Source organism: Fringilla coelebs, assembly GCF_963513975.1.
Source record: "Fringilla coelebs genome assembly, contig: SCAFFOLD_32, whole genome shotgun sequence".
NCBI lineage: Eukaryota > Metazoa > Chordata > Aves > Passeriformes > Fringillidae > Fringilla > Fringilla coelebs.
This window is the reverse complement of record NW_028167319.1, coordinates 1,036,395-1,058,506: the sequence shown is the minus strand read 5'-3', so window position 1 is coordinate 1,058,506 and position 22,112 is coordinate 1,036,395. Positions and strand designations below refer to the sequence as shown.

General features: G+C 51.7%; 1 protein-coding gene across 1 annotated transcript; it reads left to right on the top strand.

Annotated features, from left to right (window-relative positions):
* Positions 1 to 12,040: 12,040 nt before the first annotated feature.
* On the top strand, positions 12,041 to 12,973 carry LOC311166028 (olfactory receptor 14J1-like; the record flags this gene model as incomplete). Its single annotated transcript, XM_084227517.1, has 1 exon — positions 12,041 to 12,973. The coding sequence occupies one exon, from the start codon at positions 12,041 to 12,043 to the stop codon at positions 12,971 to 12,973; it is 933 nt and encodes a 310-aa protein (XP_084083643.1).
* Between the last annotated feature and the right edge of the window lie 9,139 nt (positions 12,974 to 22,112).

The window sequence follows — 22,112 nt, the reverse complement described above, 5'->3', positions numbered from 1 at the left end:
CCCTCTTCATTGCTATAAACTGTGTTTGGAGCTCTGCACAAAGATCCACTATTGGACTTGTCTGTTAGCAGGTTAAGCAAGCGTGCTCTGGGCTCTGGGTGTGTAGGTCGCTCACAGAGGCTCGCTGTGGATGTGCTGCAAAACTAGAGATGGACTTGGGCAGGAGGAACCCCCTAACCCACTGTGCTCATCCAGTGTATTTTTTTTCCCAAATCAGAATTTCCCATTCCCTAACCTTGACATGATGGAGGGGGAGGCTGAGAGAAAGATGCCCCGGGACACTCATGCAGGTGAGGATGAAGTCAGTGCCCCTTTCCCCCTCTCTCCTGCTCCATCTCCCAGCCCAGCAGGGCCCGCAGCTGCAGGACAACCCTGCTGCCAACACCGTCCTGCTGGGGATGCACTGAGGCGATTTCCTTCCCCTTGCCTCTGGCATGGAGGCAAATCCCATCCTCTCTTTGTCCTTCCTCCCCCAGACAAGGAGCTGAGGAGGGAGACTAGAGAGGACAAAGCCCCACTGAAGAACCTCGTGGAAGAAAAGCCCTACAAGTGTTTGGAGTGTGGAAAGAGCTTCAGCAAGAGCAACCACCTGCTCAGCCACCAGATGATCCACACTGGGGAATGGCCCTACGAGTGTGGGGAGTGTGGGAAGGGCTTTGTCTACAGATCCACCCTTGTGATCCACCAACGCATCCACACGGGGGAGAGGCCTTACGATTGTACTGAGTGTAAGAAGAGGTTTCAGACAAGCTCCCATCTTCTCCAGCACCAGCGGATTCACTCAGAGGAGAGGCCCTTCCACTGTCCTTACTGCGGGAAGGGCTTCAAGATAAACTCCAACCTCGTCAGGCACCAGCGCATCCACACTGGGGAGAGGCCCTATGAGTGCACCCAGTGTGGGAAGAGGTTTCACACCAGCTCCAATCTCCTCCTGCATGAGCGGATCCACACGGATGAGAGGCCCTTCCGCTGTCCTGAGTGTGGGAAGGGCTTTAAGCAAAACTCCCACCTTGTCGCCCACCGGCGCATCCACACTGGGGAGAGGCCCTACGAGTGTCCCCAGTGTGGGAAGAGCTTCACTCGGAGCTTTCACTTGACCAGACACCAATGGCAGCACCAGTAAGGGAAACCCTGTGAGTGCCCCACCTCCAGAAGAGCTTTGTGCACGGCTCTTGCTTTATCCCCCATTGGAGGTCCCACATTAGAAAGAGCCGTTGTGATCCATGTTCCCCATGATCCATGCTGGGAAGACACCTGTCCCTTTTCTTGCCCCTGACAGTGGCATGATGTGGGATTGAAGAAGATGAGGGTCTGACCCTGGCCATGTCATTACATTCACTCCCACCTCAGGTCATTGCCAGGGACAGGAATAGGACTCTCTCTCCCTGAGGAGAAGGGTGTTATTTCCAAGCAGGAGGAAATTGTCGCTGGGAAGAGCCATGCAGTTGTGTTGTAGTTTTCCCTTTTTCTTATCCCTTCTGTTACCAATATTGTTTCTGTTTCTCTTTGTTTCTTATTTCCTCGCTGTTCGCAATAAATTGTTCTTATCCCAGCCCAGGATCTTTGCGTTTTGTGCTTTCCATGGGAGGCTAGAGGGCAGCGAGGGCCTTGCGGTTTTAGCGGGAGCAGGAAATGGGGGAATCCCATTCCTGAACCCTGGCTCATGGAAACCGAGCATCCCAGCTGGTCCCAGCCCTGGTGGCCATGGCAACAGCCTTGGGAGCGGGTTCCTGGCTGGGGCTGTGGGAACCTCTTCACTCTGGTGCCCAGGGACAGGAGTGGAGGGAATGGCTGCAGCTGAGTTGGGGCAGGCTTAGGTTGGATCTTAGGAAAAGGTTTTTCCCCAGAGGCTGCTGGGGCCCTGCCCAGGCTCCCCAGGGAAGGGTCCCAGCTCCAGGGCTCTCTGAGCTCCAGCAGCATTTGGACAGTGCTGCCAGGCCCAGGCTGGCATTGTTGGGGTGTCCTGGGCAGGGCCAGCAGTTGGACTCGAGGATCCTGATGGGTCCCTCCCAGCTCAGCCAATTCGGTGGTTCTGGGATCCCATGAGGCTGGGGATGGGACTGCCAATGGTTGCCATGGGAATGGGGTCTGTGTGCAGGCCTGAGCTGTTGTCCATGGCAACCACCCCAGCATGGGGTCTCCATGGAGCTGCTGAGGGACTGAGCATAGCAACAGGGGGGCTTGTGATGGTTGCCTACCAAGATCAGATTTGTCACACACCCTCAGAGTGGTTCCATGGGGACTTTGCAAGAGTCTCCAGGCTGTTCAAGAGCTGGAATGTCACAGGCAGAGTCAGGGGCTCCATGGAGACCTCCCAGGGCTTTCTGGGGATGGTAAAGAGCCCTTTAGTCAGAGGCAGTCACAGCTATTCCATGGTGACATCCCAGGGGACCTTGGGCTGCAAAGGCACCAATCTGTCACAGGCACTCATGGGGACTCCACAGTAACATCCCAGGAGTCCCCAGGCTTCCCAGGGGCCAGGATGTCCCAGACACTCACAGGGGTTCCAGTCATGGGCAGAGTGGGAGCTTAGGAAAAGTTTATTAGAAAAGATCCTGTTTGGTCACGAGGTGCAGAAAGGATCCCTAATAGCCCCCACAGATCCCCAAATGTCACCGTTTAATCAGAGATGACACAGACTCAGATCAGAAGCTTAAGGGCTAAAAGCTACCTGTTTTTTCAATCCTCTTCTTTTATATCTTGGTCTGCTGCAGGTGGACATCACTGGTCATTTAATCAGCACATTTCACATGATTGACCAATTAAGACAACACCCTGCAGGAAACAACTTTATGGAAAAAAGCCAACTTACTACAAACATTGTTGGGGCACCAGTTATTGATGTTTGTTTTACACTGGGCCCTTCTGGGGGCTCCCTGGATGGGGGAAACCCTCCTGTAGCTGTTCTATCCCAAGTAAAAGGAGATGCGTGGGACTTTTTCAATCTTCAGCTTCTTGTTTATTGTTATCTAATATTTTGCATGCTGTGCACACCAGGCTCAGCACGCTGGAAAAGCACAGCAAAATGGCTCTTAAATGTACGGTTTCAAGGTCTTTTAAAGTTGCCTCATTCAATTAACTCTTAAAATGTACAGTATTTCTACTTATCGACCAATAACTCATCTCTTGACTGTCCACATAACCTCTGCACTGTGCTTTCCTTGACCAATCACCCTGTGCCACCAACACTGCAGAAAATGGAGTAGATGAAGAAGACAGGGACTGTACCCAAATTACTCCATCCTGCTTCCTATGTACACTATACTAAAACTCCCAAAACCTAAATTTCTCACCCAAGGGACATACTATACTACCCTCTAATCTATTTCACACTTTGATAAATTCTAATCTATCTCAAAGTCTTGGAAGTCCTCTCCATGGGCAAAGGTGAAAGGCAGTGTTTCTCTGGGGGTCAGGACCTCTCAGAGCAGACACAGAAATATTCCCTGTGCCCTGGATTCCCACACATTTAACCTAAAATCCTTCAACCCTTAACAAGTGAAGTTACCCAAAAATGTTCCAGGTAAGTAGGATTAGAAGGAGAAGAACTAGAGAACAACAGAAAGACAGAAGATCTATAGAAAGATACACACACATTGGCACCAACAGCTCAGGTTCCAGCATCACCAGCAGAGCAACCCCAGGAGAAGGAAGGATCCAGACCTTGGGCTGGCCTCGTGCTCCGGCTTTTAATCCCTTGGGCCTCCCTGGGCCCGCCCTTGGGGTGGGATTGCCTGTTGCTTGTCCAATCAGAGCCAGGGTAGTGGCAGCTGCTAGTGTGTGATTGATTGACCGCTCAGGCAATCAGAACTGGGTTAACACTGCCCCTGCTGTGTGATTGACAGCTCTGCCAGGCCAGGGCTGGGGGCGGGGCTCTGTCCCACCACAAACCAAGGCCTGACCTGGCCTTGGCCCCACACGGGCATTCCAAGCGTCCCAAGGTGTCTCGGGACATCGATCTCATCCAGCCTCTGACAGCGACCACAGTGACACTATGGAACCTCATGGAGCCATGGGTCAGTTGTGACAATGTGGGTCCAAGGACACCATGGTGACACTACAGAACCTCATGGAACCAAGGGGCCATGGTGACACTGTGGTGCCTCATGGAGTCAAGGAGAGCATTGTGAAACTCGGGGGCCCCAAAGAACCAAGGGTCCATGGTGACCTTGTGCAGCCCAGAGTGTCACAGAGGAGCCATTGTGACACAATGAGGTCTCATGAAAGAAAGGAGCCATGGTGACACATCAGGGCTTTGTGGGACCACAAAGCCATTGTGACATTGCAAGGCCTCAGGGAAGCATGGGGCCATTGTGACACTACAGAAGCAATGGGAATATTGTGACACTCCGGGGCCTCATGGAACCAAGGAGGCCCTTGTGACACTGTGGGGTCCCATGAAACCAAGGGAACATGGAACAGGTCTGGCTGGCTGGGCCTCCTGGGGACACCTGACAGGTCCAGCTGACCTTGGCATGTCAATGGCTGCTTCTCATCTGCCCCTGAAGCACTGGGGCTCTGGGCTTTCCTTCCTATAGGAGAGAACTGTCCTTCTCCTCCAGAGGCCCATGGCAAAAATTGGGATTTCTCCTCCAAATTTCCTTACATGCAAAGATTGTTCTCAGATGAAATCTGCCAGGAGAGACAGATCTGGCTGCCTTGGCTACCCAGGGGCCACTTCTCACCTGCCTTTGAAACACTGGGACCATGTGCTTTTATTTCTTAGGGGAAAAAAAACATCCATCTCAACCAGGAACCCATGGCCACAACTGGGCATCTGCCTCCAGAATTCCCTATATCCAAGGAAAATTTCCAGACAAAAGCTGCCAGGACTGACAAGTCTGGCTGGCCTTGGATTCCTGAGGGCTGGCACTCATCAGCCTCTGACACACTGGGGCTCTGTGCTTTCTTTCCTAATGAAAGGAGCTCTTCTTCCTGTCCAGGCACCCACGGCCAAAACTGAGATTCCACCTCTAAAATGCCCTATGATCAAGGACAGCCCCCAGATGAAAGGCGCCAGGAGAGACAGGTCTGGCTAGCTTGGCCTTAGGGTGGCCACCTCTCATCTTCTTCCAAAACACTTGGACTTCACACTTTTCTTTCCTGTAGGAAAAAACATCAATCTTTACCAGGTGCCCATGGCCAAAACTAGGATTCCAACTCCAAAACTCCATACATCCAAGGCTTGCTCCCAAGTGAAAGCTGCCACAAAAGACAGGTCTGGCTGTACTTTGCCTCTTGGGGGCTCCCTCTCACCTGCTTTCCAAACAATGGGGCTCTCAGATTTCCTTCCAATGGAAAAGAACCGTCCTTCTTCTCAGGGTGTCCATGGTCAAAATTGAGATTTCTCCACTGAAATTCCATATATTCTGGGATTCCTCCATGAAAAAAGCTGCCAGGATAAACAAGCCTGGCTGGCTTGGCCACCCAGGAGCTGCCTCTCTCACCTTCTCCCTTTGAAACACTTGGGCTCTGTGCTTTTCTTCCTATGGAAAAGAACCATCCTTCTCCTCTGGGTGTCCATGTCTGATTTTAGGATTCCACCTCTAAAATTCTGTATATCCAAGGGTTGCTCCCAGGCAAAATCTGCCAGTACCATCAAGTCTGGCTGGCCTTGGCCTCTGGTGGCTGCCCCTGCAACACTGGGGATGGGTTCTTTCCTTCCCATGGAGATCACTGGGACACTGATGGGGGGGGACCTCATGGAACCAAGAGGATCATTGTGGCACCACTGGAGCCCATGGAACCAAGGGGCCATGGTGACACAGCAGGACTTCATGGAACCCAGAGACCATTATGGCTCTGTGGGGCCTGATGGAACCATGGAGACCATTGTGACCCTTCAGGGCCTCATGTCACCAAGGGGGCATTATGGCACCTCAGGGCCTCATCAAGCAATGGACCCTTGGGACGCTGTGGGGCTCCATGGAACCGAGGGAAGATGGAACAGGTCTGGCTGATGTTGGGAATTCAAGGGCTGCCTCTCAACAGCTGTTGGAGCACTGAGGCCCTGTGCTTTCCTTGCTATGAAAAAGAACCATCCGTCTTTTCAGATGCTCATTGACAAAACTAGTGTTCTCCCTAAAATTTTTCCTCTACGCATAGGTATCTCTCAGAACAAAACCTTCCAGCTCTGATTGGCCTTAGTTTCTGGTGGCCACCTTGTGTCCAGGGACCATGGCCAAAATTAGAATTTGGCCTCCCAAATTCCATATATCCAAGAATTGCTCCCAAACAAAAGTCACCAGGACAGACAGGTCAGGCTGGCCCTGTCCTCTGGTGATTTTTTTAGACTCTGAGCTGAATGTTATCATTTGAAAACACTTTGGAGAGGGCCCAGAGATCTCTCAAAAGAGGCCTTGAGTACATGACCACTACATATGGACAAAGGAGCTCTGTGCTCTGTGCTGTTGTGGTGGTTTTGCATCATGGAAGTGATGTCCTAAGAGAAGCTGCTTGCAGTTTCCTCCATGTCTGAAAAAAAACCAATCAGTAATTAGGTTTGAGAAATGAAAATCTGTTAAACCACTAAAAAAACTGTACATGCCTCTGTGAAGGCACACATTAAAGATGAGAAAGCCTGGGATGGTCTCTTTCCCTTCTGGCTGGCAAAGAGGTAACAAGGCTGACCCAGCCCCCATCTCAGCCGGGGTCGGCCAGGCAGCTCCTGCCGTGGGGCCGGGCCCCTCCCCAGGGACCCCGCCAGGCCCCATTGGCTACCAGGCAGGGGAGGCCGTGGGGCCAAGGCTGGGCTGGACCATGGCTGCAGGTGCCAACATCTGGGCACTGCTGAACCCTGCCCCGCCGCCAGCCCAGGCCGAGCCAGGATCTGCCGGGCCCCAGGAGCAGCCCCGGGCTGGCCGGCTGGGCCAAAATTCTGCCACCATTGGGGTTCACCCACAACCCCTGGCAAGGGGAGGAGAAGCCATCGGCCCCCGGCTGTGCTGCTGCTGTGTTCTGGCCTGGCTGCTGAGATCCTGGCCCTTCCCCCCAGGACGGCCCCTCCTGACACAGCCCCAGCTCAGCCACTGCAGAAACCTCAGCTTGTAAAACAGCTCCGTCCGCAAGGACCGAGCCTGGCTGGGGTCATGGAACCATCTGCAGGGCCCGGGTGAGATATGAACTCTTTCAGTGCTTCCATCCTCCCTCGAGTGAGAGAAAAAGACAAAATGCAGGCACATAGAGGAGCAACATGAAGACACCGAGGTCAGTGAGGGGGAAGTTGAGTCCCGGATGGGAGGGATGAGGAGATGCCTTGATCTTGGGGCTGAAATCCTCTTGTAAAGCTGTAGAGAAGAATGTAATTGATACATTGTCGGAGAAGGGAGACGCAGACACCAGGTGGTCATCAGCAAGTCTCGTTTATTAGCAGTTACCTTCTTGGTTAAATACAGTGGCTAATCAGCTCATGCATATGCAAAATTATAACTCCTCATTGGTTAACTAGTTATCTACATCGTTATAGTGCACAGCTGTGACTTCTACATTTTTGTGGTTAGTAACTGTCCTTCAGTCCTTTTCTTGCATCCTGTTTACTACTTTTTGCGGACCCTCATTAGCTTCAAGGGCACTCTGCCCTTGAAGCTGCCTTTGTCCTAGATCTCTCTTAACTTTATCAAGCTAGTCTGGCTATGGCCTTTCTCTTCAAGCCAGTTCTGTATCAGCCTCTCTACAATACATCAGACTCTCCTTTTCTCTAAAGGGCATTGTAAAGAATGGGCAGATTACTTGTTCAGCAAAGACCTCCATGCTAAAATAAGCAAATGTTGAAGTAGCTGTGACCCCATGAGAAATTTGTACAGAGAAAGAGAGCAGAGTGATGAGACCCTGTTCCCCCATGGAGAGAAGAAAAAAATCTCTGTTCCCAAAGATGAAGATGATTTCAGAAATAGATGAAGGAGAACCTTTGCTCTTAAACAGCTCATCTTTAACCTAATACCCCATAAATTGGCATGGCCCATAAACACAGCTGTGGGGAAAGCTGTGAAAAAATGGGAAGGGAATTCATGATTGCAGATTATCTGGGTGGCTGCTATTTGTCAAAATTGAGAGCCATGAGAGATCTGTTTACTTCTGGAGAAGTCTCCATAGCATGAGACTCCTCTCCCTAAGTGAACTGAAGAAAGACAATTCTAGAGGTGGTAAACTGACTGAAAATTTTAGGTTTTGTCTCTTTACATTGCCAGTAAGAAAGAAAAGATTGTAGGGAGAGGAGAAGTATTCTGAAAGTTTTGTTCTGATTCTTATTACACTTAATATTTAATACTATTAATGAACTTTTCTTTATACCCTTTTATAGCTTTGAACCTTCTTTGCCTTTTTCCTAATCCTGGCTTAGAGCAGAAGAGGAGTAAGGATATTCTAGTGAGTGCACTGGTAATTAGCCAACACTGAACCCACCAAAATAATTGCTGCATTCTCCAAGAAATCTCAAATTGGCGAAACAAAACCTAAACTACAGAAAACAAAACTACAGAAACATTTCTGATGAACTGCACTAGAACAGAGGGAAGTCAAGGCAGAGCCATGGTTTGTCAGGACTTGCATGATCCTAATGAGCCCCAAGGTGCATTTGGAGCTGAGCCCTTGAACCTCAGGGCCTGAGAGGAGATTGCACAAACATTTCCAAAAGTCAAAGTCAGAGGAAACACCCAAAGTGTCTCAAAGAATTAATGGGTCACAGTGAGGTCCATACCCAGAACAGGCTCCTCATGGACTCTTTGGAGGAGAGAATTGGAGGCCAGGATCTCTAAAAAACCTCCCAGAAGCCTCCCAGAACCAGTGAAGAAAGGAAATTCCAAAATACCTTAAAAACCTTGAGTATCTCAAAGTATTAATGAGCCCGACTGAGTGTCAGTACAAAGCTCTCAAGGGACTCCCTAAAGCAGATAATTGGGGCCATGATTGCACAAACCTCTCCCAGAGTCTGTATCAAAAGAGAAACACCAAGTACCTTAAAATAACTGAAGTACCTTGAAGCATTAATGAGCCCCACTGAGTGTTGTTACTGACAAAGCCTCTCCAGGGACTAATTACAGCAGATAATTGGAGGCCATGATTGCACAAACCTCTCAGAGACTCCAAGGCAAAAGCAAAACCCAAAGTCCTTTGAAAAACCTGCACAGAGGCTTCTGGCAAGAGGCATTTCCTGGCAAGGGCAGCATTGCAGAGAGACAGCCCTGGCCAGGAGCAGCTCCTGTGCACAGCCCAGCAGGGCTGGGGCACTGCCTGCAGCCACCCCAGGCACAGCACAGAGGCACAGAGGGGTTAAACTCAGCCTGGGCTGGGAGCACAGAGCAGAGCTCACTCAGGGCTCACCAGAGCAGAAATCATCCCAGGTTTTGAAGCAGTCATTCCCTGGCTGTAGGAAGAAAAGCTGCAGTTCCTGCAGGGATCTCCTGGAGCTGGCACATCCCACAGCTTTGAGGACCTTTCAGGAGGACTCTCAGAGCTGTTGCAGGACAGGGCTGTGGCCCTAGGGCAGGGCTGGCCTTCCCAGCTGCCCCAGCCCATGCACAGCCCAAGGCAGCTCCTGTTGCCAGGCTCTGCTGCAAGGCTGAGCAGCCAGGGCTGCAGCCAGGGGTGCTCAGGGCTGTCCTGCAGAGCAGGGTCCTGCAGCCCAGGGTGCTGTGCTGGGGCAGGGACTCTGCTGCCTGCCAGGGACAGCTCTCAGCCGGCCCAGGCAGCTGCTCCCAGCACTGGGGAGAAGCTCTGGTGGGAAGGATCAACCCTGAGCAGGGCAGGTGCTGCTGCTGAGAGGGGCTGGGTGGGGCAGGGCTGCTCACAGCTCCAGACCAGCCTGGGTACAGCTCTGGAGGACAGTTCCCAAAGAAGGTAAGCCTGGCATTGCTGGAAAGAGCAGGAGCTTTCCTGGAAGTGTTTTCAATTTCCTACTTGGAGAAGGATGGGAGAGTTGGGGTGATGACAAAAAGATTTTTGATTTTTATACATTTTTATATATTCACAGGTCTGTAAATTACTATTATATAGTTATAAAACTATAATCCTTACTTAACTCTATTAAACTCTTTATAAACTCCATTAAACTACTATTATTTACGTCCATATCTATAATCCTTAATTAAGCCTAGTACTTTTCCTAACTTTTCTCTTAGATTTTAGAACAATAAGCTGACTGTCTCTCATGGTCTGTCTCCCAAAAAACTCACTTCCTTTTCAAACCAGGACACTGTCTAAATACATTCCTGAAATACTGTCTTATTATCAGTCTTATTATCATATAGTCTTATTATCAGGAAGAGAACATACCAGAACATTTTTTTTAATTGACCAGAATGTGAGCAGTCGCAACAAAAAGTGAAGGCAAAGAAGCTCTTGAACCTGCTCCAATGGGTTGACCCAGGGGTGTGTAACTGGGGCAACTGAATCTCCTCTTGGATGTTCCTGTTAAATATCCTAATTATTCAACCTTAATAAAATGTTGAAATCAAGGGCCGGATGTGCCCCATCCCCACTGGGACACCTGGAAGCTTCCAATTAATATTTCTTCCTTTACTGTTCTAACACTGTTGCAGGGTTTTTTTTTCTTTAGGATTATAGGCAACAGGGGGATGAGAGAAGCAGAACAGGAATTGTAATCCCAGAATCACAGAACATTCTGAGTGTAAAGAGACACAAGATCATCAAAGGAATGTTTGCACACTTACAGAGACTCCAGAACTGTAACTTTGGGTGCTCAGTCTCTCTGCTGGGAGCCTTCCAAAGGGCCTTCAGCCACTCCTCAGCCCATGCACAGCAGCAGCATCACCTTTCCAGGGCGAGCAGGGCTCTCCTGAGCTGCCCTTGCCCACCTGCACACAGAGCCTGCCCCAGCCAGGGCCCTGCAGGTTTCTGTAGGGCTGGGGCCAGGGCACACAGGGTGGGACAGGCTCTGTGAGTGCTGGCAGGGTCAAGGCTCCTCACAGGAGGGAATGTCCAGGCCCAGGGAGATGCTCAGGGAAGGAAAGGGGGCTGAAGAGAGCAGTGCTGGGGGCAGGAGGGCACTGTTGGTGTGTGGGAGGTGCCGGGCTCAGCTGGGCATGGGAACACTGTCCTGAGTGCCCAGCTGACCCTGCCCTGCCCTCTCAGGCACAGCACCACAACATCTTCTCTTGTTTCTGCACTGCCCTGATATTGTCACTGTTATCTGCTGCTACCAGGGAGGCTCTGTCATTTTCAGCAGCTGAGTCAGGCACTGCCCTTGGCATTCCTGCCATGGAGGGCTGTCCACGGGAATGGGGTGTCCAAGCTTCCCTGGGGCCTGTGGGCCTGTGGGCAAAGTAGTCAGTGGGAAAGGGGAATGAGCTGAGCCCCCTCCCTGAGATCCCATCATGGGCACAGCCAGGGATCTCCTTACTGTGCCCTTCCGAGCTCTGAGCTGCACTCCTGGATGCAAATCTGTGCCTGGATCTCGTGGAATTCCAGCCTCTTGGAGTATCCCAGGGTGACCCGGGAGTGTGATTGTGTTCTCATTGCAGCCGAAGGTGCACAGCCAGGGCAGCTGGGAACAAGCCCATCCAGCCCCTCACCTTCCCTCAGCCACAGGGAATCCTTTTCCTCTACCACCTCTCAGTGGCAAACTCTGAGTGCAGCAGAAATGCTGGGGATTTCTGACCTCAGAGAGCCAGGAATGATCTGTGGGTAGCAAAACAGTGACTAAACCTACCCCTGCAATCTATTTCCTTTAGAACTGGGAGTGCAGAGGCTACCAAGCCTGTCTGCATTAGGAGTGATTCCCCTGACAAATCCTGAATATCCAGCCTTGTCCCTCTGCCCCATGGCCACAAACCCAGGGCAGTGAGGCAGGGATGGCTCCTTGTGAGCCCCCACGCACAGACCTGGCTGCTCCTGACACACTCAGCCAGCACAACTGGAGCTCAGGCAGGGACCTGGGTGAAGGTTTTCCCAGAGCAGGAACAAGGGTGAGTGAGCCCCACTAGGACAGTCTGTAGGGAATGGCCCGGGTTTGGCTCAAAGCAGCCTCTCCTGACTTGTCACTGTCCTTTCTCCATGAACAGGTCCCCATGGCCAGCCCCAGCAAATGTCCAACAGCAGCTCCATCAGCCACTTCCTCCTGCTGGCATTGGCAGACACGCGGCAGCTGCAGCTCCTGCACTTCTGCCTCTTGCTGGCCATCTCCCTGGCTGCCCTCCTCGGCAATGGCCTCATCATCAGCGCTGTAGCCTGCGGCCACCACCTGCACAACCCCATGTACTTCTTCCTGCTCAACCTGGCCCTCACTGACCTGGGCTCTATCTGCACCACTGTCCCCAAAGCCATGCACAATTCCCTCTGGGACACCAGGAACATCTCCTACACAGGATGTGCTGTACAGCTCTTTTTGTTTGTTTTCTTCGGTACAACAGAGTTTTCCCTCCTGACCATCATGTGCTATGACCGCTACGTGTCCATCTGCAAACCCCTGTACTACGAGACCCTCCTGGGCAGCAGAGCTTGTGCCCACATGGCAGCAGCTGCCTGGGCCAGTGCCTTTCTCAATGCTCTGCTGCAAACGGCCAATACATTTTCCCTGCCCCTGTGCCATGGCAATGCCTTGTCGCAGTTCTTCTGTGAAATCCCACAGATCCTCAAGCTCTCCTGCTCCAAATCCTACCTCAGGGAACTTGGGCTTCTTACAGTTAGTGTCTGTTTGGTATTTGGCTGTTTTGTGTTCATTGTATTCTCCTATGTGCAGATCTTCAGGGCTGTGCTGAGGATCCCCTCTGAGCAGGGACGGCACAAAGCCTTTTCCACCTGCCTCCCTCACCTGGTTGTTGTTTCTGTGTTTGTCAGCACTGTAGCAGTTGCCTATCTGAAGCCCCCATCCATGTCCTCCCCATCCCTGGATCTGGCCCTGTCAGTTCTGTACTCGGTGGTGCCTCCAGCCCTTAACCCCCTCATCTACAGCCTGAGGAACCAGGAGCTCAAGGCTGCAGTGTGGAGACTGATGACTGGATGCATTCAGAAACACTAAACTTCTGGCCAATTTCTGCAAATCACTTGTAATAAAAATCATCTTTGCTACTTTTTGTTGCTTTTATTGTAGTTTTTATTTCCATTGTTTTATTCTCCCATATTGTCTATGAAGAAATTTCCTTTCTCAAGCCGTTTCTCATTTTGTTTCTCTCCATCGCATCGTCCCTGTGGCCACAGACTGTGTTAATGAGGGGCTGCGCTCTCAGTGGCTTTAAGCGAACTAAAGGATCTCCCAGCAAAGTTTTCTGCAGAGATGCCCTTTTGTTGCCTTTTCTGGAGCTGCAGCAGCAATGTCTGTATGCAGAGCTGGGGGCAGATCAGTGCTGGCACAGCAGCTGTGCCCAGGAGCAGCAGCATTTTGTGTTGCCAGCGCTGCTCCCGTGGCCCTGCCCCACTGCCCTGGTGGCCCTGGTGTTGCTGTAGGGCCTGAGTGCTCTCAGGGCCAGGCACAGTCCTGGGGGTGGCACTGCTGGAGCTGCAGCAGGGACAGGCCATGGGCACCGCTGGGGCAGTGCTGACGCCTCAAGCCAGGCCCTGGGGGCTCCAGGCTCCTTGCCCAGGCTCTCTCAAGAACATGCCCAGGCCAATGCTCAGCACAGAAAACCCCCGTGAGCAGGCCCAGGGTGGCTTTGGGCAGGCTGGGGGCAAACAGCATGGCTGGTGCTCTGCAAGGGCCCTGGGGGAGATGGGAAGGAGCAGCAGAGCAGGGACTGATTCATCCCCAGTGCACTGGACAGCCCAGGGCAGCATCCCAGAGCGTCCTCATGGAGCTGCCAACAACATCCCCCCTCTGCAGCCCTGGCCTCTCCCCCAGCTCACACAGGTGTTGCATCCTTGCAGGCACAGACACAGCAGCACTGGCTCAGGAGCCCCTGTTTGCATTGCACAGAGCAGGGGAGCGCACCCATGGTGTTGGTGTGGGGACATGAACCTGAGGGAGCACAAATGGCATCAGTCCCTGGGGCCAGCAAGGGCTGGGCAATGGCAGGGAAACCACTCAGCTTTATCCTGGCCTCTGCAGTCAGCCAGAACAAGTTTGTTCCCATCAGCTGGGCGTTTCCTGTCCCACTGCAGATGTTGTTGCTCAGAGCCAGGGCTGCATTGCAGCACCCCCCAAACTGCCCTGAGCATTTCCTTGGCTGCACCTTTGTTTTGTTTCCTCTCGCCTGGTTCAGATTTCTTCTTCTTTCCCACTTCTGCTCCCTCCCCTGAAAACAGCCCATCCCTGTTTGCCCTGTCCTCTCTGGCCCCACTCCCCATTGCAGTTCCTGACTTGGTACCATGGGAACGTCCCTTGGGCAGTAGGATCATCCTACAAGTGCTGCAGGAACTCTCTGCAGGCTCCTGCAGTGCCTCCTGCTGCTCCCTTGCTAGAAGCACCACAGGCCAGGGTGGGCACATCTGGGCTGCTGTGTCTGGCTCTGGGGCTCTCTGTTCTGGGCAATGAGGAGGAGCTTCAGAGGCTCTGCAGGACTGACAGGATGGGCTTTGGGGCTGGCAGGAGAAGCTGAGGGACCTGGGCTGCTGGAGCATCTGAAGAGGAGGCCCAGGGCTCATCCTGCAACTGCTCCAAGGGTGCTTTTAGAGAATCACAGAATCAGCAAGGTTGGAAAAGAGATTGGAGATCATCAAGTCCAGCCTGTGCCCTGACACAGCCTTGTCACCCTGAGCCTCCTCTTCTCCAGTATAAACAACCCCAGCTCCCTCAGCCGCTCCTCAGAGCACTTCTGTTTCCGACCCCTCAGCAGCCTTGTTGACCTTTTCTGGACACGCTCAGTCCCTCCATGTCTTTCCTAAATTGGGGGCCCAGAATTGGACACAGCACTCGAGGTGCTGCCCAACCAGTGCTGAGCACAGGGGAAGAATCACTGCCCTGCTCCTGCTAGCCACACCATTCCTGAGCCAGGCCAGGAGCCATTGGCCTTCTTGGCCACCTGGGCACACTGCTGGGTCATGTCCAGCCTGCTGTCCATCAGTCCCTTCAGGTCCCTTTCCGCCTGGCTGCTGTCCAGCCACTCTGTCACCAGCCTGTAGTGCTGCAGGGGTTGTTGTGGCCAAAGTGCAGGACCCGGCACTTGGACTTGTTAAACCTGACCTTGTTGGATTTGGTCCCTGGATCCAGCCTGTCCAGGGCCCTATGCAGAGCCCTCCTACCCTCAGGCAGATACACACTCCGAGCCAACTTGGTGTCACCATGGTTCCAGGAGGCCCCAGAGTGTCCCAATGGTCTCCATGATTCCATGAGGCCTCCCAGTGTCACAATGTCCCTTTGGTTCTATCAGACCTGTTGGTACCACAAAGTCCCTTGGATTCCCAAAGCCCTGCAGTGTCACAATTGCACCATGGTCCCCCAAGGCCCTGCAGTGTCACAATGGATCCTTGTCCCCAAAGGCCCTGCAGGGTGACAATGGATCCTTGGTTCCATGAGGTCTGGCAGTGCAGCAATGCCCTCCTTGGTTCCACAGTGTCACAATGGCCTCTTGGTCCCAAGGGTCACCACAGTGTCAAACATGTTTCCTTTATTCCAGGAGTCCCTGAGGAGCAGCACTGGCCCCTTGGTTCCATGGGGCCCTGTAGTGTCACAATGTCCCCATCGTGACACCAGGTCCTGCTCTGTCACAATGCTCTGCATGGTTCCACAAGGCCCTGCAGGGTCACAGTGGCCTCTTGGTTCCAGGAGGCCTCAGAGTGCTACGATGGATTCCTTGGTGCTGCAGTGTCACAGTGGAGCCCTGGTGACACAAGATCCTGCAGTGTCACCAGGGGCCCTTGGTTCCATGGGGCACCACAGTGTCACAATTGTTTCCTCAGTTCCCAAGTCCTTGCAATGGAGCAATGGCCCCTTGATTCCATTATCCCCAGGCTCTCCCAAGGGTCTCCTTGATTCCACAGTGTCACAATGGCCCCTTGGTTCCACAAGGCTCTGCAGTGTCACAGTGGCCTCTGTGCTTCCACCAGGACCCAGACTGTCACCATGGACTCCTTGCTTCCATTCAGCCCCACAGTGTCACCATGGCCCCTTGGCTCTGTGCTGCCATGTCGTACACAGTATCACCATGGTCCTCTTAGTGCCACCAGGCCCCGCAGTGTCACAATGGCCCCTTTCTTCCCCAGGGCCCTGCAGTGTCACAATCATCAGAGAATCAACCAGGCGGGAAAAGACCTTGGAGAGCATCAAGTTCAACCTGGACCCAAGACCACTTGTCAGCCAGGCCATGGCACTGAGTGCCACATCCAGTCTTTCCTTAAACACTTCCAGGGATGGTGACTCACCCATGTCCCTTGGCAGCCCATTCAAAACCCAATCACCCTTTGTGTGAAGAATATTTCCTAATGTCCAGCCTAAATGTCTCCTGGTGCAGCTGAAGTCTGTGTCCTCTTATCCCATCACTGTTCCTGGGGAAAAGAGCCTGACCCCCAGCTGGCTGCACCCTCCTGTCAGGTAGTTGCAGAGAGTGTTGGGTTTACCCTGAGCCTCCCCATCTCCAGGATAAACAACTCCAGCTCCCTCAGCCACTCCTCACAGGACTTGTGCTCCAGACCCCTCATCAGCCTCGTTGCCTTTCTCTGGACATGGTCCAGCCCCTCCATGTCCTTCCTAAAATGGGGGGACAAGAACTGCAAACAGCACTCGAGGTCCTGCCTGACCAGTGCCCAGCACAGGGGAAGAATCACTGCCCTGCTCCTGCTGGCCACACCATTCCTGATGCATAGGAGTGCCAGGGGTTGGATGAGGGAAATGGTGGGGAGGGAGTGAGGACAAAGTGTTTTTGATTGTCAGCCATGCAGGGTCTTGATTTTTCTATCTGTTGAGACTGCATTAGAAGGTGCTGGGGATCAATATCAATTGGACATTGCTGATATCAATCCATAAACAGGAAAACAGGAGAAAACAGCTCTCTCTGCATTGTTTTCAATATACTGCATCCTCTGTACATACTCTTCTGAAACCTTTCTAACTTAACTGAGAGGAATTAAATATTTCAGTTATTATTAAGGGCTCTTCTTGTTCAGGTGTTTTGAACAATTTTTTGTGATCTTGTCTCAAGGAATTCCTGAACTGAAGAACTCAAGAAAGAAGAGGCCTCTGGGGTAGTAAAATTCATCAGAAACCTCCCAGTGGCTGAGGATCCATCCCCATCAGAGAAGTGATGAACAGAAATGGGCACAGCTCTGTGGCTGCCCCAGCTCTGGAAGGCCCCAAGGCCGGGGCTCTTGTGCTGCCCTGGCCAGATGGGATGGCAGCAGGGGCTGCAGAGCTCTCAGCACCTCAGACAGAGGGGAGCAGGGCACCCAGGGAGCCTCCTTGTGCCTGGGCCAAGCCCCTTCCCCCATGGCTGGGGCTGAGTCCTGTGGCAGCTGCAGCTGCTGCTGTGCCCTTGCCAGGGGCTGAGGCCGTGGGGCCAGTGCCCAGAGCAGCCTGGCCTGAGCAGAGCTGTGGGGCCAGAGGTGGCTGGGCTGGGCTGGCCAGAGGCCCTTGGTGCTGCCCAGAGGTCAGGGCAGCTGGCAGAGCTTGCAGGGAGCTGGGCTGGGCTCAGAGAGCCTGGCACAGACACCATCAGTGTCCATCTCAGCCTGGCTGAGCGTGCAGGGGCAGGACTCAGGCCAGGCCTGGTGGGGCAGGGCCAGCGCCTGTGCAAGGCATTGAAAACAGGCAAGTGCCCTAGAGAGGAGGCTGCTCTGTGCCCTGGGGGGCATGGACAGAGCAGGGAGGGAGCCCAGGACATTTGTCAGTGCCAGCCTCTGTCCCCAGCCCTTGGCAGCCCTGGCTGCTGAGCCCAGCTTTGCCCTGGGCTGAGTTTGGCTGTGGCCCAGCTGTTATAAATGTTTGAATCCACAGCCAAATTTTTAAAAATTAACAAAGATTTATTATATTAATTACAAATTATCAAAAATCCGCCACAGCCAAGACAGCGTCAACTCCGGAATTTGGTGCTGGGTTAACCTGGATCTGACTGACAGAGTGGCAGCGTTTCCCCGAAAGTTCACCCCATCGTCTTGTACAGCCCGCTTATATCCCCAATATTTTCCCTGAGGCCTGAATAACAGGATGTCCCTTGTGTTTCTTCATATGTAGAGTTAGAACATAGGGATGCAAAACTCAGTCCCAGTGCTTCTGCAACCATCTAGGTTCTTCCTGGATGTTCTTTTCACATGAATAACTGAGTCCATACAGATGCAAAAGGCAATCCTCGATGTCTGTATAGCTTTCTTTCACATGTACTCGGGTGGTGCCATGCTTTGGGATGACTGATGTAATCTGTTCCTGGTGTCGTTTCTCCTGAAAGGCTTAATCGTCTCAAGGAAGACAATGTTCATGGCCCAGGAAGGCTTCATTCTCAAGCTAAAGACTTGATATTATCTTTAGCGTGTTCCAGGAACTGATTGAATAGAAATAGGACTATGTTCCCAGCCGGAGTGGTCAAGGGCATGCGGTGGATTCATGTAATATTTTATACATATGCATATTCACTTATAGCATGAATTAACCATACATCTATAACAATCCCTCCCCTTTTATTTCACCCATTTAATTCATGCTACTCTTTTGTCAAATTTTTAATTCCTACATCTACCCACCACCAGTAAGGGTTTCCCACAAACGAAGCACCATTTAGACTATCCGGTACTCCCCTTGTGGGATACCCTGGTATACCACATAATTTGACCCCTTCTCAGTTTGTTCTTCAAATTTTGCCAGTGCCTCTGCTGCACTGCTAGCATATGGTTTTTCCTCCCAGTCGCATAATTTTGGATGTGTCGCCTCCAGAAGCCCCCTCCGAGTCGATGGGGACTATTGCAATTTGCATTCCCCTGACCACTGAGTGAATCAGCCTGATAAAACAGGGTATTCACAAAGGAGGTGACAGCAAGGCCAGGCACAGACAAGCAATTGCTGAGCTGGCCAGGGCTGAGTGTGCCAAAGGCAGAGCTCAGCTGTCCTGCCCTTGGGGGCTGCAGGAACAGTCCAGAGCCCAAAGAGCCTCCATGGCTGTGCTGGAGACCAAGGCTGGAGGAGGGAAATGGAGGGCTGCTGCAGGATGGGGAGGGCATTGAATTCCAGCACACACCTCAGCTCTCTGATCACCCCAGCAGCATGCTGGGCCTGTCTTTCAGACTGGAGCAGAGCAGATGTTGATGGGACAGGAGCACTGTGGGGTTGTCAGGGACCTGCAGGTTGCAAGGTGCTCTGCTCTCCCTCAGGTGCTCTCGGAGAGATCCAGTCCCAGCTGGGCACCTCAGGGCACAAGTGGCACTGCCTGTTCATGGGTACACAGCTGATGTCTGCCTGTTCATGGGCACCGGTTTTAATACCTGTTCCTTTCATAATATACAAGCAAATCTTTTTTACCTGGGTCACTTGAATACTTTTGAAAAATAGCAAAGTTTTCCCACCAGCAACAGGAATTTCCTGGTTATACAGGATTCTACTGCTGATGACAGGAGAAGAAATACTGATCTTCCCCACTACCATTGCCACCAACATTCAGTCTAATATTTTATGGCCCTCCTCCTTCATGTGTTTTCACCTCTTTTATTTAAATGGCCATGTCTAAGGACATCTCTTCATTTAGGGCAGCTGGATCTTTGTCCTTCCCTTTGCTCCCAGACTTCCTCATGCAGCTGTTCTCTGGTCCTTGCAATTTGTCCCCCTTGACTGGATTCCTGCTTTGAGCTTCAGGGAGATGCCCAGTCTTTCAGAAGTTTAAATAACTCCTTAGACAGCATCTTATTAGTAGTTTTATGTTTTACAAAACCTGTTCTTATGTCTTTGTCTAAAATCCTTCCTGTATGGCAATCCCTTGTGGATGGCGGACATGTCAGGTGTTGCTGGGATGTCACAAGGAGCTGAGGGAAGGGTTTTAATGTTTATTAAATTTTATCATGTTCACATGTTTTACGTTGGCCATGAAGAGAAACCTTTCTGTGCCTCTGAGTCTCACCACTGCCTGGTCCCTCAAAGAACACAAACCTGATAAGTTGTGGTTTCCACTCCAGTGGCTACACTGGCACCTCCCTCCATAGCCAGAGCAGAGCTCCCTTGTCCCAGAAAGTGTCTGGCAAAGGAGGGATGAAGGAAACAGGACAGGCTTTGGGGATCAGGGGCAGGGCAGAGCCAGGGAGAAGAATGTCTTTTGCATTTGATGGAGCTGTGCCTTCCCTTGGCTCTGTTGGCTGGCAATAAATGAATATCCCTCTGTGTCTCGGGCAGCTCCTTCTCCAAGGAAAGCAGGTGGGAGTTGGAGCCAAGGAGCTGAAAGCTGCAGGTGCAGCCTGGGCTGGAGGGAGCTCAGATTTGCACAAGGCTGCTCTGAGTGCCAGGGCTTGGATGGGGGAAATGGTGGGGAGGGGGTAGGGACAGAGTCTGATTGATTGCCAGCCATGAAGGGTCTTGATTTTCATCTCTATTAAAACTGCATGAGGAGGTACTTGGATTCAGTATCAATTGGAGATTGCACATATCAATTTATGAACAGGACAAAAAACCTGAACAGGACATAAAAAATGTTTTCTCAGTATCTTTTTAAATATAATATGTTCACTTTGAATACACTTCTGAAATCTGTTGAATTACCCACAAACTTTTTGAAAACTTAAATGATATTATTCCCAGAGGCTTGGCTTGTCAAGGTGTTCTGAATGTTAATGAGCCCTGGGACACTGAATTCCTGCACTGAAGAGCTGAAGGCTGAACAAGCCACTGGAGCAGTGAAATTCAGCAGCAGCCTCTGCAATTTCTGAGGATGTCAGCAGCCCCCACTGAGGCCATCCCTGCCCAGAGCCCGTGGGGGAAGCATCCCTGACAAGGAGAGCATCCCTGAGGCTGGGGCAGCACTACTCAGAGGCACCAGCGTCTCCAGCTGGGAAATGGAGTGTGGAATGTGGCTGGGAAAGCCCTGCCTGGGCTGTGCCAAGCAGGACGGACAAGCCCTGCCTCCCATCCCCCAAAAAACTCTCTCAAGGAGACATTTAAAAGGAATTACAATGGTTTGTGTACTCTGATTTGGAGGCACTGGAGAAATACCAGAAGAGATTCTCAGGAGCTCAAAACAACAAAACAGCCTTTACTGGGAACTTTAGAAAATCAACAAAAAACCCGTCTACAACCATTAACTTGGCCCATTCAGCTTGACAAATTCTAAGCCTGTTCAATTTACAGTTGCTCAAAATTTTCAAGAGGACAGAATTAGAAGAAGTAAACACAGAGAGAGAGGAAGACAAGATTTAGGGAAGCACTCACAGAACTACCAGCTCCTACATTGTAGCAGCATTTAGACAGAAATTCCAGGAGGAGGTAGGGTCAAGATATGTGCTTGCCTCATGGTCAGCCTTAAATACCCCTTGGTCTTCCTGGGCCCTTCCCACAGGTGGGGCTTGGGCTCATTTGGTCACTCAGGAGCTGGGCTGGGGGCTCCAGAGGTAGCTGTGGAGCATTGTCTGTGCTGTGCCAGGGACTGGCAGAAACTGCTGGGCTAGAATAGAGGCTCTGGGGGGATTGGGGTTCCAGGGCAGGGCAGTGCTGGGGTTGCAGGGCAGGGCAAGGCTGGACCTGCCCCTTCCTCCCCCACACATGAAATGTTTTGAGCCAACAATCTCCTCCAGTCTGACACAATAGGAAATGTTGGAGGTCAACCCCAAATTTCATGGGCATCTGTAGAAGGAGAGTTCTTTTCCATAGGAAGGAAAGCCCCAGTTCACGGTTCATTTCTGGTTTGATTGCCTGGATTTTGTTTGGTTTTGTTGTTGCTTTGTTTCTTTGGTGTGCCTGAAGTGTCCAGTCAGGAGCAGAGTGACTCTTGCCAAGGAACTTTGTGCTGCTGTCCCTTAATATTAAATCTGTCACAGAGATAGCCTGTGATGACAGAATCCATTCTATGATGTCCTGCCTATGATGTCACAGAGCCTACTCTGTGATAGCACAAGAGACTCCATGATCACACACAGCTGCTCTGTGATGTCACAGCCTGCTCAGTGATGTCACAAAGCTGCTTTGTGATATCACAGGATCTGTGCTGGGATTTAACTCTGTGATGTCCTACAGCTAGTCTGTGATGCCACAGAAGACTCTGGGATGCCACAAAGTCATCCTGTGACATCACAGTCTGTTCTATGATTTCATAGCTTGCTCTATGATG